Below are 16593 nucleotides of genomic sequence, written 5' to 3'. Positions count from 1 at the left end.
AATAAATACATAAAAGAAAAAGTAAATAAATAAAAAATAAAATAAAAAAAGAAATGATAAAAAATAGTAAAATAATAAAAAGTAAAAAGTAAATAAATAAGAAAACTATTTAATTATTAAATAATCGAATCAATTATTCAAAAAAAGAAAAAACAAACAAATAGATAAATAGATAAATAAATTAAATAATAATAAAAATAAATATAAAATAGAAATAGATAAAATAAAGTGATCTCTATGTGATCTTTTCGGCTAGAACAACAGCCACTCTTCTAAGGAGGCTTCTCCCAAGACGTCTGTATGTCTGTGGGAATTCGTGCCCATTCAGTCAAAAGTGCATCTGTAAGGTTGCAAAGTCTCAGTTGATGTTCCAGTTCATTCCAGAGCTGTTAAGTGAGGCTGAGGCCACTGGAGTTTCTTGGTTTTTAAACCAAGCTTTTCTCCATTTATTCATGCTGGAACAGGAAAGGACCTTCCCTAAACTGTTGCTGCAAAGTAAAAGTGAAAGCATTTTAATTAGAAGGAGTGTCTTAATATTTTTGAGGTGTTCTCTCAGCACCATCTGAATCAAGATAGTGAAGATCGATTCATTATCCAGGAGAACACATTTTACAGCTTAAAGGTCTAGTGGTGGTGTCCTTTAGACCACTTTACTTAAAGCTTGACTTGGTTGGTCCTGGTCTGTGACTAACATGATGGCTGAGCTGTTGTTGCTCTTAGATGTTTCCACTTCACAAAACAAGCTTGCTTTGCTAAAATGAAACCATGAGTTAATTGTATATGGTTGTAATGGCTGAATTCACTGGTTGGAAGGGGTGTCTACATATTTTTGGGACTTTGGCCGAGTGGCTGCTGTGTGCATGGATTCAGTCACAGGAAGCAGCTCTTCTCCGTGCCCGCTCCGTGCCCCCTCGATGCACCATATGCCACTTTCATTGCCAGTGTGTGTGTGGTATCTGCTCGGTGCCTGTTTTTTTTTGGAAGAGGGGGAGATTTTGTTCCTCGTTTGCTGGTACAAATGAACCCACCAGGCTCTTAATTGTCACAATAATCGTCCTGCTGTTTTAGGAAACCGGGAGCTCAGACTCACATACTGGTTTGAAATGGATCAGCTGTTTGGTGAGCGCTGGTTTATGCTTAATGGGATCCCACTGCCTCAGGTCAAGAGTTCATGCCAACGGTTGGTGGTGTGGCATGGATTGTATTTTGAACATACTGGACACAACAGAGATCCACAGAAACCAATTTTCTACCCTCCTAACCGCCCACGGAGTCCAGAACCATGTTACTCTTCCACTGCTGGAGACCCTGATCGCATCAGAGGAGGGTATATTTACCTGACACATGCCCCCTCCGAAACGTGTGTGGTCCGCTGCCAGCTTCTTATTCGCTAGTACTTTGTTGGATTGCCGCGTGAGGCCAGTCTTGTGCAGAGTCACATGCTGATCTTCATGTTCCTCCACTTCTGTACAGGCGCCTCAGGCGACTAACCAGGGTCGTTACACAGCCTCGAAGACCCCGCCCACTTTTTTAGTCCGGTCTTTTCCCACGCAGCAGACTAGTGGTCGATTTTGTCTGCTGCACTTTCTGTACTGTTAATCGTGCCTGCTAGGGGGCGCCCAGCCGACCGGTAGCAGAGCTGAGATTTAAACTCAGACGGTATATATAGCGGAATAAATACTGTTGCATCCTTGAGCATGGGGACGGTGCTACATAAGAAAATGATGATAATGAATCATTTAAGGTAATTTTTATTTATTTATTTATTTATTCATTTACTTTTATTTATTTATTATTATTATTATTATTTATTCATTTACTTATTTATTTACTTTTTATTTATTTATTTATTAATTCATTCATTTACTTATGTATTTACTTTTTATTTATTTATTTATTATTATTATTTATTCATTTACTTATTTATTTACTTTTTATTTATTTATTTATTATTATTATTATTATTATTTATTCATTTACGTATTTATTTACTTTTTATTTATTTATTTATTGTATTTTTATTTAATTTACTATTATATAAGATCACATATTGTTTATATATCTCAAAATATTGAGTTGATCACTTATTTATTTTAGTAGACGCAGCCTGTTTTAATGAAACTGTCCATTATTTTCCTCTTTGGTAGGAACTGTACAGCTCTGGATTAGTAAATTTAGACGTGTGTATCACATCTGGGACTCTGCAGGTCGCTGTGACGAACACAGAATCATCTGATTAGCTTCATTAATGGGATTTGGTTGCGTTTTCAGCAAAAGTTTATGGACATTACAGACAAAGCCAACTGTTTATCCTGTTAATGTGCCACTTTAAATACATTATAGTGGCCTGTTGGCCGCCTGCCCTTTTAATCCGGTATGGAGGGCGACCCGAGCTTTTATAGATCCCTCCATAAATTACTGAGGGATTGTTTTCCATAATGGCGCTAATTTCCGTGTAGGAGTCGGGACTTACTGCCGGCCTGGAAAGCAAATTGAATTGTGGTACGATATCGTATTCGGGGTGTAAATGGAGCGCCCGGCTTTTATTAGTGTGTGAGGTGCGATAGATGATAATGGGATGTAAAGTGGAGGTCACTTTAATGGAGGGGAAGAAAAGAGCGCTGGATCAGTGGATGGAGATAATGCAGCGTAGACGATCAACGTATGTTTAGTAAATAAATAAAATAAATGGGGTTTGATAGGGAGATTTAGGGTTTGAATCCATTTGCCGGAGCTGTTATTGCCTGACCGGGCGTCTACATACACACACGACTGGCTGTCTTGGTAAAAAGGGTTGATTGGAGTCACATGACCAGGGTGTCCAGGGTGTCCAGGGTGTCCAGGGTGTGTGATTGAACAATGATTGATGACCACCAGAGGTAATCAAAGGCAAAGGTTGTGTGTGTGTGCTCATATTTGGGTGTGTTTACAGGTATAGGTGTGTGTGTTTACATGTGTTTGGTTATGTTTACAGGTATAGGTGTGTGTACAGATGTTTAGGAGTGTTTACAGGTATAGGTGTGTGTGTGTGTACAGGTGTTTAGCTGTGTTTACAGGTATAGGTGTGTGTGCAGATATATGGGTGTGTTTAGATGTGTAGGTGTGTGTGTGTGTGTGTACAGATGTTTTGCTGTGTTTACTGGTATAGGTGTGTGTGTACAGATGTGTAGCTGTGTTTACAGGTATAGGTGTGTGTACAGATGTTTGGGTGTGTGTACAGGTATATGTGTGTGTGTACACTAGACCATGAGTTTGCAGGACATCCAATTTTAAAACCACGGTCAACACCCCCCCCTTCCCCCCCCCTTTTTTTTAGTCGATAACAGCCTCCACTCGATTTTGGAATCTGTCCCTGGTCTCTTTGACATCACATGCTCTTCTCACTGAACGTGTGTGTGTGTGTGTGTGTGTGTGTGTGTGTGTGTGTGTGTGTTTGAACAATGATTGATGACCACCAGAGGCCAGGACGTCAGTGTGTGAGTGATGTGTGAGTAATGGGGGTGTTGGAGTTGCTTTTTGCTGGAGGAAGGAACACAGATGAGTGAGCTGTAATGTTTGGGATGTTGTAGAAGTGACGCGGGCGGATGGACTGACGCATCGTGTCATGGGTGGACATGAAAGCGTCGCCTGAGGGTACACAGCGATGGTGTGTATTAATTTCGGGGTTTCGAGGTATGTGTGAGTGTGTGTGTGTGCAGGTGCTTGTATTTGCAGAAATAGGTGGTTCTGATTTGCAAAAGGTTGTGTGTATATACAGATGTTTAGGTGGGTGTGTTTACACCCATATGTATGTGTATATGTATATGTGTGTGTACAGCATAGGTTGTGTGATTATACAGATGTTTGGTTGTATCTGTATGGTTGGTTGGCTGTACAGAAATTTGGTGTGTGTGTATGTGTTGTTTAAGGTACATTTTACCAGCATGTATACATATACAAACAACAGACAGATAGACAGACAGAAGGATGGACAGACAGACAGATGGACAGATAGAATAATAAATAGGCAGACAGGCAGACAGAAAGATAAACAGACAGACAGACAGACAGACAGATAGATAGATAGACGGACAGACATATATAATGATAGACAGATAGGCAGACAGAGAGACAAACAGACAGACACAGACAGATAGATAGATAGAAGGGTGGATGGACAGACAGATAGATAAATAAACAGACAGAGAGACAGACAGATAGATAGACAGACAGGTAGACAGACACATAGACAGACACATAGATAGACAGACGGACAAATAGTACGATAGATAGACAGACAGACATATAGATAGATAGACAGACAGACAGACAGAAGGACAGACAGACAGATGTGTAGATAGACAGATGTATAGATAGATAGATAGATAGATAGATAGATAGATAGATAGATAGATAGATAGATAGATAGATAGATAGATAGATAGATACAGATAGACAGACAGACAGACAGACAGATAGATAGATAGATAAATAGACGGCTGGACGGATGGATCGATCAATCTTCTTAAACAGATCAACTATATCAACAATATTGTCTTAGTTAAGGTGGATTAATAATAATAAAAGCTTTGTGGATTATTTTAAGGTTGTCTGATCTTTATTTTAACAGTTAATATAATGTAGTGACACGTTTATACTCTCTGTGTGTTATCGGTTTTATATAAGAGCAGTTTATATTTACACATTAATAATTTTTAGTGTCTATGAAACGGTGCCAGTGACCAAACATGGTGATGCCCAGTGCTCGTAACTTCTGTGGCAGCGAGTAAACCTTTAAATAAACAAGGTTAACTACTCACTCACTTATACAGTAGCGCCATAAATATGTTTATATTTTATTATTTGTTTATGGGAACAGCATCTAAAAAGAGTCTAAAACGCTGCAGCATCACTTTCGAATTCTATACACTGTGCCGTATTTGGTTCGCATCCCCTAATGCAGAACCAGTTGCCCTTCCAGAGTTTTAATAACGCGATTTGTCTCAATAATAATAAATGAGGTGACGGGTTATGACTTAAGCGGAAGGTCAAAGCAACAATAAAGCACGCTGGCGTTTTTTATGCACCCCGTTCACCCCCTGTACCTTAACCTTGAACATTATAGCGCTCTTCCACGTCTTGTTCTGGCTTCTAATTCCTGAATGGTTATGAGCTCTGAGTCCCAAAATAGCAGGGGGATTTTTTTTATGCCACAGAGGAATACGCCCCTCTTTTTTTAAATTTTTTTTTTAATTCTGCCATAGGTGATGGCAGAATTAGGCTAACGTGGCACATCGGAGCCCGAGTTCGCGGCGGCACACAAATGACAGCATTAAAATTCAGCACAAAAGCGAAGCGGTGTTCTCCGGGAACGCGGTACATTTTTAATTGTGTGAATTTTAATGAGGTCCGCGCTGCCGAATGCGAAACAGTTCGTTTCAAGCTTTAATGAGACGCCTGAGTGGCATTAAAATGTCCTAATATTTAATTTGCAGTGTAGTTCGGGGAAGCGAGGACGTAATATGTACATATTGCTCCGGCTTTCGGAGCCAAGACTGGTCGATTACCGCGGTTCGCTTTTATTTGTGAAGGTTTGTCGTTTATGGCACAGTCATCAGAGGAGCTTATAACCACGATGTTCCAAAAAAAAAAGTGATATTATTTAAACCCGGGCAGCACAGAGAACTTGTGTTTGGAGGTTGTTTTCGAGGTTTCTTTATGCTGTTTGCCTTACATACATATGCCTTAATAAACGATAAGTACTTATATTTGATTACGCTACAATCAGGACTCGCGTCACCCAGCCATATATGGTAAACGTATGTTTATATGGCAGCTGCCAGCCATCAACCTGATCCACTATCATCATGAGCCGTCATGGAAGCGTGTAGAAGTCTCTCACACTGAGACTCTGTGAATGACGAAAGGCTGAGGTGCTGATGGGTGCCAGCGCGGTGCCAGCGTCATGCCCGTGTGGGCAGAAAGCAGCCTGATTGTGGCGTGAGCACGATGACAGACAGCGAGGTGCCTAAGGGCCTCCAGCTTTTATCAGGGCGGGTGTGGAGGACGTGCGCTTGTTAACCGGCCGTCCGCCTGTCACCACGCTGACGGCAACCAGACGCGCACTGGCACAGATACGCTGGCATTAATACTTGCACTGACTCATTTACACAGTAGGACTCACACAGACTCATTTAAATAATGTGATTTGCAAAGACTCGTTTACACAGTGGGACTCACACAGACTCATTTACACAAAAGGACTCACACAGACTCGTTTAAACAGTGGGACTCACACAGACTCATTTACACACTGGGACTCACACAGACTCATTTACACAGTGGGACTCACACAGACTCGTTTACACAGTGGGACTCACACAGACTCATTTACACAGTGGGACTTACACAGACTCATTTACACAGTGGGACTTACACAGACTCATTTACACAAAAGGACTCACACAGACTCGTTTACACACTGGGACTCACACAGACTCATTTACACAGTGGGACTTGCACAGACTTATTGACATGGAGCTTAGACTTGTTTACAAAGTGGGACTCACAAACTCATTTTAACAGTGGGACTCTTACAGACTCGTTTACACTGTGGGACTCGCACAGACTCATTTACATTATGTGATTTGTAAAGACTCATTTACACAGTGGAACTTGCACAGACTTGTTTACACAGCAGGACTCGCACAGACTCATTTACACACTGGGACTCACACAGACTCATTTACTCAGTAGGACACGCACAGACTCATTTACACACTGGGACTCACACAGACTCATTTACACAGTGGAACTTGCACAGACTTGTTTACACAGCAGGACTCGCACAGACTCATTTACACACTGGGACTCACACAGACTCATTTACGCAGTAGGACTCACACAGACTCATTTAAATTATGTGATTTGTAAAGACTCATGTACACAGTGGAGCTTGCACAGACTCATTTACATTATAGCACCTGCACAGACTCATTTACGCAGTAGGACTCACACAGACTCATTTGCACAGTGGGACTCACACACTTATTTCCACAGTGGGGTTTCCACAGTGGAACCCTAAGCCCGCCACCATCCTATGCACTGACTGACACATGCCCGAAATTCACACAGAAGTGCCCACATCGACACCGACTCGGCGTGGCTCTCTCACAGTCGCACTGGCAGTGTGTAAATAATTCTGTCTAATTAGATCACACGTTGTGAAGAGATGGAGAGAGAAATGGCTCAGATTATGGGATGTTTACACTGCTGCTAATGACATCATTTCACATTTCCTCTATTTACTTACGTCTTTATTTTATTTCCCCCGTCGTGCCGTCACATCCACCGACGAGTCAGAGCAAACAAGTGATTTCGGTGGAGCTTCTCTCCGCTCTGTGGATTTGTTGTTTGCTTGCTGGAGGTAGTTTGAAGGGATTTTTTGGTGAAGGTTGGAGTAACGGCGTATTTGCTGACTCGGGTTTATTCCAGAGGATGTCAGCTGTGGACAAAATGGCACGTTGGCAACAGCGGGCACTCATGAGGACACGTGAATGGATTTAGATGCCCAGTGTAGAGCTGTACCATGTTTATTCATGTGTTTATCTTTAGTACCTGATTTATACTGGTCTGTTGCCACATGGAAGCAAGGCAGATACATTCAGGAAAGAAAGACAGTGCAGACGGAGCAGTCAATCCACCTTCCACATGAAAGGAAACCCAGACACAAAGAGAACCTATGTGTATGTGGAACGTGGTGTTGCTGCTAGTATAATGACCTCTGCAAAGAGAATCTTGAGCAAGTAGTGTGTGTGTGTGTGTGTGTGTGTGTGTGTGTGTGTGTGCGTGTGTGTGTGCGTGTGCAAGTGTGTGTGCGGGTGGACTGACAATGAACATATAAAACAAATAAAATAGAAACTGAGCATCACGTCTACATAATATCATATTATTATCTATACCATATACAATGCAAGCGATTGAGTTTTAAGGACCTTGCTCAGGGGCCCAACAGTGCCAACCTGGCAGATGTGGGTCTTAAACCAGCAACGTTCCGATTACTAGATAAATAGAAGATAGAACACCTTTGTTTATCATATACACACATACACGTGTACAGTACAGTGAATTTCAGAGCACCCCTGGAGCCGGGAGAGTTAAGGGCCTCGCTTGAGGGCCCAACAGTGACAGCATGGCAGATCCAAGATTCGAACCCACAGCTTTTCGATTGATCACACGGAGTAAAGGAGAGCTGCAGTGTCCCAAATAACATCATACATACTAAGTAGTGTGCTAATTTAGATTGTGACTTAAAACACCCCCAATCTCCTTCCTAATTAAAACATGCGCAACATGGGACCTGAGGTTGTGGGTTTGAATCCCACCTCTCATCACTGTGTGATTAGTTACTCTAGTTACTTTGGTTTCCTAGTTTTCTGGTAACAGTGGTAGCTCAGCGGTTAAAGTACAGGACTGGTAACTGGAAGGTCACTGGTTCAAGCCCCACATCTGCCAGGTTGCCACTGTTGGACTCTTGAGCAAGGCCCTTAACCCTGAATTGCTTGCAGTTTATACAGTCTCAATTGTAAGTCGCTTTGGATAAAGGCGTCTGCTAAATGCTGAAAATGTAAATGTAAATGATTCCTGTTGATGCAGAGTGGCTCTGGATGCATCACAATCCTGACCAGGATGAAGTGTTTAGTGAAAGTGAGTGAACGGGATTAAGCTAAAGAGCTACAGAGCTACAGATCTAGCCTGGGTCAATGTACCAGCCATGGCTAAGTAGTCCCGGGATCAGTGTTAATGAATAACAAACAGGAGCGGACGGGCGGAGACGACGTTCCCCCGGCTGACATCTGGCCGGACGCCCGGCGACGCCTCGGTTTCGGGGCTCGGGAGGCCGAGGGCACGTGGTCTCTCATCTCCTCTCGCCGCTTTGTGATCCTGTTTCGGATGAGAGGAGAGAATTTAAAGGAGGGATGGCGAGCGAGCCGGGCGCTGAGACAGATGGCGGTGTAAATTGCATACATGTCGACACAGTATGAATCCATATTACGCTTCCAGTGAGGATTTGCTGCGCCGTGCTGGAGGACGTCGGGAAGGTGAAATGGGGAACGTGTATGCCCCGGTCTCCAGCTGGCGCGCCCCGGATTACGCAATTAATCCAAATTTAGCTCCGGTTTTACAGAGTCAGAGAAAACAAATATCCAAACCCTTCTGTGTGTTTAGATTTAATACACGTCCTGTTCATGAATCTACATTTTATTTATACAATACATAATATTTCATAGCGGGCCCTCAGTGTGGGTTTCCTCTGGGTGTAATGGACGCCAATCTCAGGGATTTGACCATCCAATCAGGGCTTTGGCCTGCCAATCTCAGAGCTTTGATCATTGTCAGGGCTTTGACCATCCAATCAGGGCTTTGAATATCCAATCAGGGCTTTGAATATCCAATCAGGGCTTTGACCCATCAATCTCGGAGCTTTGATCATCCAATCAGGGCTTTGGCCCACCCATTTTAAAGCTTTAATCATCCAATTAAGGCTTTGGCCTGCCAATCTCAGAGCTTTGATCATTGTCAGGGCTTTGACCATCCAATCAGGGCTTTGAATATCCAATCAGGGCTTTGGCCCACCCATTTTAAAGCTTTAATCATCCAATTAAGGCTTTGGCCTGCCAATCTCAGGGCTTTGACCATTTAATCAGGGCTTTGACCCACCAATTTTAGGGTTTTTACCATCTAATCAGGGCTTCGGCCCACCAATCTCAGGACTTTGACCTTCCAATTAGGGCTTTGCTTTGCCAATTTCAGAGCTTTGATTATCCACCCAGGGCTTTAACCATGCAATCAGGGCTTTGGCCATCATGTCTGTGTAGTTGTCCAGCCAGCTGACAGCACAGTTGCTTTAAATGGCATTGCCTGGCATGCTGTATTATCTGTGGCAATGACCCACTGTGCCAACCGCTGACAGGTACAGCCAAAAAAAGTAAAATTCCTGGTTTTATTGCATTTTACAAACAGTCCCAAAATTATCCTGTACATATTAAAAAACTGGACATTGTAGGTTTTATTTGTCTCTTAAACAAACCATAGCTATAAAGAAGCTATAATATAAATCTATAGCTTATAAATAAGCATAAACAAGCCGCCAGAACAATCTGATCTCTGTTGGTCTCCGGTTCTACTTCCTAAACATCCAGATGCTTTTTTCAGATGAAGCTACACTGGTGCGGCTCTTTATTTAATGGGATGTTGGCAGATCCGGTGGATATTTGATCCACTTCAGTACGATCTCGTCTGTCTCTGTGTTCAGGTCATTTCAGGTCGTAACGTCAGAGAGAAAAAAGCTCTCCAAGATTCTCTCATCATTCTGCAGTCTTGAGATCTTAAACGTGAAGGTCAATAAATAAATAAATAAATACATAAATAAATACATGAGTAAATAATAAAATACAACCTGTCATTTCATTTCACTGGATCACAGCCGGTCTGGTACCTCTAGGAAATAAAGACTTGGTGGAGGGCAGGAATACCACGGCCAGGGGACCAACCCCAAACCCCCCCACCCCACCAAAGACTGGCTGATAGCACTGCTCAGATTTAAATCCAGCATAATGGACATGAGCCCTTACAATACATAATAAATAACAATAAAGTTATTCCAATTATACAAAATAAAAATAAATAAATACAAAATATTTTTAGAACTTTATAACAAGTCTGTAATGAAGAATTTGAAACTTGTATAACTTAATAGTGTGTATAATTTATTAATATTATTATTATTACCCCTATGTGACCATATCAGCTATGGTAAAAGCCACTGAATGTTGGTATGTCTGGGGGAATTTGTGCCCGTTTAGTGAAAAGATAACAGTGTTTATATGGCTGGGCACTGATAATGGTCAAGAAAGCCTCAGTTGACGTTCCGGTTCATTTCAGAGCTGCTGAGTGCGGCAGAGGTCAGGACTCTGTGCAGGACACATGGAGCTTTTCTTCATGTCTTTATAGAGACACAGTCATGTTGGAACAGGAAAGGACCTTCCCTATACTGTTGCTGCAAAGTTAGAAGCATATGATTCCATTTTGTAACTGATTTATTACACTAAAACACATTAATTCAATAATTCGAAGGGACGTCACAACACTTTTGACCATATAGTGTGTTTCAGCTCCAGAACCCATTGAGGTTTTTTTTACTTTGCAGGATCAGGAGCTGAAAGCTGAGCTTCACAAAAACAATGAATCACTGCAGCTCACACACACACACACACACATACACACACATACACAATAGTGTCTGAGTGAGCGATTAAAAGAAAAGAGACATCGCTCAGCGTCTCTCTTATAGATTTTTGTTTAAAGACGTATGAGTGCTAAGGAGAGGAGATGCTTAAAGGAAGTCAATTTTGCAAAACACAGCAGAAAAAAAATTCTACAGAACAAAAAGACAGCGACTGTAAAACGTCTGTGTGAACCTGCTGGGAGGTGAGGTGAGAAAACGAAAGAGGAGATTCTGTAATGATTCATAATGAGAGTTCTCTTTACATCGTTCAGTCTGGGAAACAGGAAATAAAGTAGATTTTGTATATTTACACATTGTGGACGTGTCGAAGAGGGATTTATTTTTCTTGGGTGCTTTCGGAACAGAGATGATTGTACATTGCTTGTTGTTCCTGCTGCTTTCTGGTTGCACTGCAACTTTTATGATGTTTTAAATAAATAAATAGGTACGTAAGTAAATAAGTACATGAGTAAGTATTTTATTGAGCTGAGTAAGTATGTAAACAAATAAGTAACTATGTAAGTACGTACTTAAGTAAGTCTGTAAGTACAGAAGTATGTAATTATATATGTACCTAAGTACATAGGTATGTAAATAAATAAGTACCTAAGTACATAAGTATGTAAATAAATAAGTACCTAAGTACATAAGTATGTTATTAAATGAGTACATAAGTGTTATTAAATAAGTATGTAAGTACATAAGTATGTTATTAAATAAGTACCTAAGTACATAAGTATGTAATTAAATAAGTACCTAAGTACATAAGTATGTTATTAAATGAGTACATAAGTACATACGTATGTTATTAAATGAGTACATAAGTATGTTATTAAATAAGTATGTAAGTACATAAGTATGTTATTAAATAAGTACCTAAGTACATAAGTATGTTATTAAATGAGTACATAAGTACATAAGTATGTTATTAAATGAGTACATAAGTACATAAGTATGTTATTAAATGAGTACATAAGTACATAAGTATGTAATTAAATAAGTACATAAGTACATAAGTATGTTATTAAATAAGTACCTAAGTACATAAGTATGTAATTAAATAAGTACCTAAGTACATAAGTATGTTATTAAATAAGTACATAAGTACATAAGTATGTTATTAAATAAGTACATAAGTATGTAGCAGATATTAAGTGGCCACCGTATCTGAGGACCTTGACTGGTGGAAGAGACGCCAGTGCAGAATGCAGGGGCAAGAAAAGAAGGGCTGTGCACATGTCAGAAGAGGCGTGTACAGTGACGTGCTCTCCTCGAATGCAATCTGGTATCCCTCAGCAGCGGAAGACAGAATTAACTGCGCTATATCAGGAATGAAATGGGGAGAAAATGCATGAAAAAATACGTGCGTAAGTACGGGAGTACAGATGTACGTACATAATTAAGTAAGTACATAAGTATGTAGTATGTAGTTAAGTAGGTACGCAAGTACGTAAGTGAAAACATAAGTATGTACTTAGGTAATTAATTAAGTATGTAAGTATGTCAATAAATAAGTACGTTAATAAATAATTAAGTACAGAAGTCTGTAAGTAAGTATGTAAGAGTAAATAAGTAAGAAAGAAAAGAAAGAGAAGGAAAAGAGGAGGCACCATTCATTCATTCATTGGGCGTAATGCAGCATCACACCCTGGATGCGACGCCAATCCATTGCAGAGTAATCGCTCCCTCTTTGGTAACTGTCTAAGGAGTTTGGCATGTTCTTCCACTGTCCAATTTGCTTTTTCTCACCTGCCAAAAACTTGTAGTAGTTGGATTGACTGCTCGGCATTTTAGCCCTGCGACTGGGGGTTTTGAGTGACCCTCCAGGACAGGACAAAAAGGTGGTGCTGTAATTTATGCTGACCCACCACAGCTGGGTTTGAATCTGGTGCTATCAGCTGGTCAGGTGTTTACATACAGCCATAATTGGCTATGTCTAAGTACCCCTTCTTATTTGTGGGTTTTTGCTGAGGGTTCTCATGAATTTGGCTCTTGCCCTCCACCACTGATCCAGTCCATCTCCTGTGAAGTCTCTCTTTCAATCAGCCTCCTATCTGAGGAAATATCAGGGCCATAATTCCCAGAGGTCACAGCGACTCTGCAGAACGTCGGGATCGATCAGAGAACAGAGCCACGTTCTCGATAACCATCTTCCCAAGCTTTTATCAAAACTCCCGTCAGTGCCATCGCTTCACGCCACTCAAGGTCTCTCCCAGGCGTCCTGTTAAAGCGGATCCTCTCGCCCCGGCGTTCGGCTCTCTGCGGCGGGAAGTGATCCGCCCCGGGACGCGCTGATGCATTAACAAGCACGAGCTGATTTGTGAGGAAGCATTAAAGGCTGAAAGTCACTGAAGCAGCATCCTTTCCTCTCAGATTTATGTGTAATGATAATGGCTGTGCTTGGATACATCATGCCAACGTTGCCCGTGCGCTTTGCGTCACCCTGGTTTGTAATAATCTGACTGATTTACGCCGCCGCTCGCTCGGTGGAAATTGCGGGCGGAACTTGCTGAGGATAATGAAACGCTCGATGTAATTAAGCCTGTTTACTCAGTCTGTGCTTTATTGTCGGACTGGAGCTCTAATCGGTCTTTTGGTGAGCCAGCTGAAGGGTGTTAGTGAGGTAATGAACGTCCGTCTTTTCCTCAAGGTCCCGACTTACCCACCGCCAGAGCAAAAAAAAAAAAAAATAAATAAATAAGAGGCTCAACGAAGTCATGAAATGTGATATTAAGATTCACAGTATGAAGCTTGCAGTGCAGCAGGTAGCCTCATACCTTCTAGATTTACTATTTAAATATTTCATTTATTTATGTTACTATTTTATTTACACATTTTCTTCCTTTTTCTCTTGATTTATTGTAGCCAATGCAGCCGAGGAAGGTATATTTGCCTGACCCCTTCCACCGACCCCTTCTTATTCACCGGTACTTTGGTGAATTGGTGCGTGAGGCCGGTCCCTCAGTCAGAAAGAAAGAAACTACAGACAGAACCACTAAACAAAAGAAAAGGAAGGAAGAAGGAAAGGAAAGTTTGGAAATTTGGAAGGTAGTTTGAAAGGAAGTTTGGAAGGAAGGAAGGACGTTCCTAAGGAAGTTTGGAAATTCGGAAAGAAGTTTGGAAGGAAGGAAGTTTGGAAGGAAGGAAGGATGCAATTTGAGCAATGCAACGTTCAAAACCTTCAATGTTACGGATAATCGTTCCTTCTTTGGTAATAGTCTGTGAAGTTTGGCATATTCTTCCATTGTTCTATTTTATCTAAGAGAAGTTTGTAGATGTTTGGATCCTGTGATCTTTTGAAATCACCTGTTGTATGTGAGAGTGTGAAGGTCTAAACCGCTTCCTCATGATAAGCAGCCGTTATTGTTTCTTTATGTTTCAGAATCATTAAGTAAATGACACTGCGTCCTTGATCACCCGAATCCTGACCAATCTCTCGTTCTTTGTTCTTGCAGAAATGTCAGGGACCGGGGCGGATATCTCCCAGGTTCACTGGAAGCAGCAGTGGTTGGAAAACGGGACGCTTTTCTTCCACGTGTCCATGAGCAGTTCGGAGCAGCTGTCCCAGGCGACGCAGCCCACGGTTCGAGAGCCGTCGCAGGGCCTGCACGAGCACGTGCACCTGCTCCACATCTCCGTCATGGTAAGTGCACAAACCCACCTGAGCGAAGTCATTACAGACTGATACAGGAGTGTCCAAACTTTTTTTGATTACTGATTACTAACTAAGTCGGGGGAAAGAAGATGTGGAGCATTTTAGATTTGTTTATGTGATAGCGCCACCCAGAGGTCAAACTAATGGACTAATGCGGCTGGAATGCTTCGGTTGTATGTGTGATAGTTTATTGAGGTTTATCTGGTTAGTTAGTTAGTTGTGATCATGATTGTTGAGCAATCATTAGTTTATATGATGGATTGAAGAGTGATCTGATGTAAGATCATGCTTTTGGTAACCAAGAATGGACTGGTAGTCGTAAGTAGTAGTTTGGAGTTTCCTGGGACAAGCTGAATATCTGCCACGCTGACGCTGTTGGACTCTTGAGCAAGGCCCAAAAGCCTCAATTGACAGGATTGTATACATGCAGGCTATGAACAGCTATGAAAATAAGCATAGTTGGATCCAGGTGTTGGAAAATCTCCCCGTCTAACACTAAACAAACATCACATTAATGCATAGAAATGTATTGGAGAGGATAAAGAACTAAATCAAACAGTAAGCCTATTTCTAAAACACGTACACTACCTATGGTTGATCATACATCACTTAGTTTTAATTGAAGTTGGACTGTATTTGTAGGAACTGGACTGCAAGCATCTCTGCTGAGAAGTTGTCACTGTTGGGCCCCTAAAGTTGGCCCTCGTGGCCCGAACTGAAAGTCTTGTACCGCTGAAAGGTTAACAAAGTTCGTTTTGGAAACGTGGTGTCCGACAAGCTCATGGTTGGGTGTCCAAATACTTTTGGCTTCATGCTGTGTGCAGAAGGACACAGTCACAGTGGAAAGGAGAAGGACCTTCCTTAAACTTTATGCCAACAGTTTGTAGGTTCATGATGCCCACTGGACGATTATCTCAGGTCAAGCTGAACCACCCGCTGGATTCACGGCTCACGTCCTGACTCGGCCTGACGGGCACTTAACGAACACTTAACGGGTAAATGAGGACAAGGACGGTACCGTATCCTCTGGCCATCAGGTAGACCTCCGTACCTCTGCTCCTGCGTGTGGGTGAGCCGCCCGCCTTTGGCGCTCCGAATAAGCATCATTAACCGTAATGCTGTCAGCTGCATGACAGATACGAGCCTGGCACTGTCCTCGTGCCAACTAACTGTCGCTCATCCGGCTCTTTCTGCCACGCTCTCGTCAGCGTGATAATCAGAGTCCGGGAGCGAGCGCGGCTCGACTTCTGTTAACTAGCCGCTCGACAAGGACGTTAGCATTTAGATGCTAATAAAATATTTTGTGATCGTTCAGCCAGAACTGCAGCAGCTCTACTGAGAAGCTTCTTACAAGAGTTTGAATGTCAGTGTGTCTGTGGGAATTTGTGAAAACACAAAAGTGTTTTTATGGCTGGACACTGATCTCGTCAAAGCTGTTTAGTGGGACTAAATTACTTAATGTCTTTAGACAGGGGTGCAGGCATCGCCCCAATAAATGTTTCAGTCCAGTACAAAACACTGTCCTAAACTGTAGTAAACAATCCTTTAAGTCTTAAAGTCAATGTTGAAGAAATTAACTTACCATTTTCTTTAGTTCTCCTGGAGATTTTGATGCACTGGATCTAATAAATGTATTTATTTATTTATATATTTTATTATTATTATTATTCAT

The 16593-nt window shown here is 41.6% G+C and overlaps 1 protein-coding gene across 1 annotated transcript in view; it reads left to right on the top strand.

Annotated features, from left to right (window-relative positions):
• The window catches only part of LOC134303423 (astrotactin-2-like), a 311971-nt gene that overhangs the window by 52229 nt on the left and 243149 nt on the right, over positions 1 to 16593 (top strand). The window contains exon 2 of the mRNA XM_062988832.1: positions 14722 to 14909. Within this exon, the coding sequence (XP_062844902.1) occupies positions 14722 to 14909 (188 nt within the window). The remainder of the gene's footprint in view (positions 1 to 14721; positions 14910 to 16593) is intronic.

This window comes from Trichomycterus rosablanca, chromosome 26 (genome assembly GCF_030014385.1).
Source record: "Trichomycterus rosablanca isolate fTriRos1 chromosome 26, fTriRos1.hap1, whole genome shotgun sequence".
Taxonomy (NCBI): Eukaryota; Metazoa; Chordata; class Actinopteri; order Siluriformes; family Trichomycteridae; genus Trichomycterus; species Trichomycterus rosablanca.
This window is presented reverse-complemented; position numbering and strand designations above follow the sequence as displayed.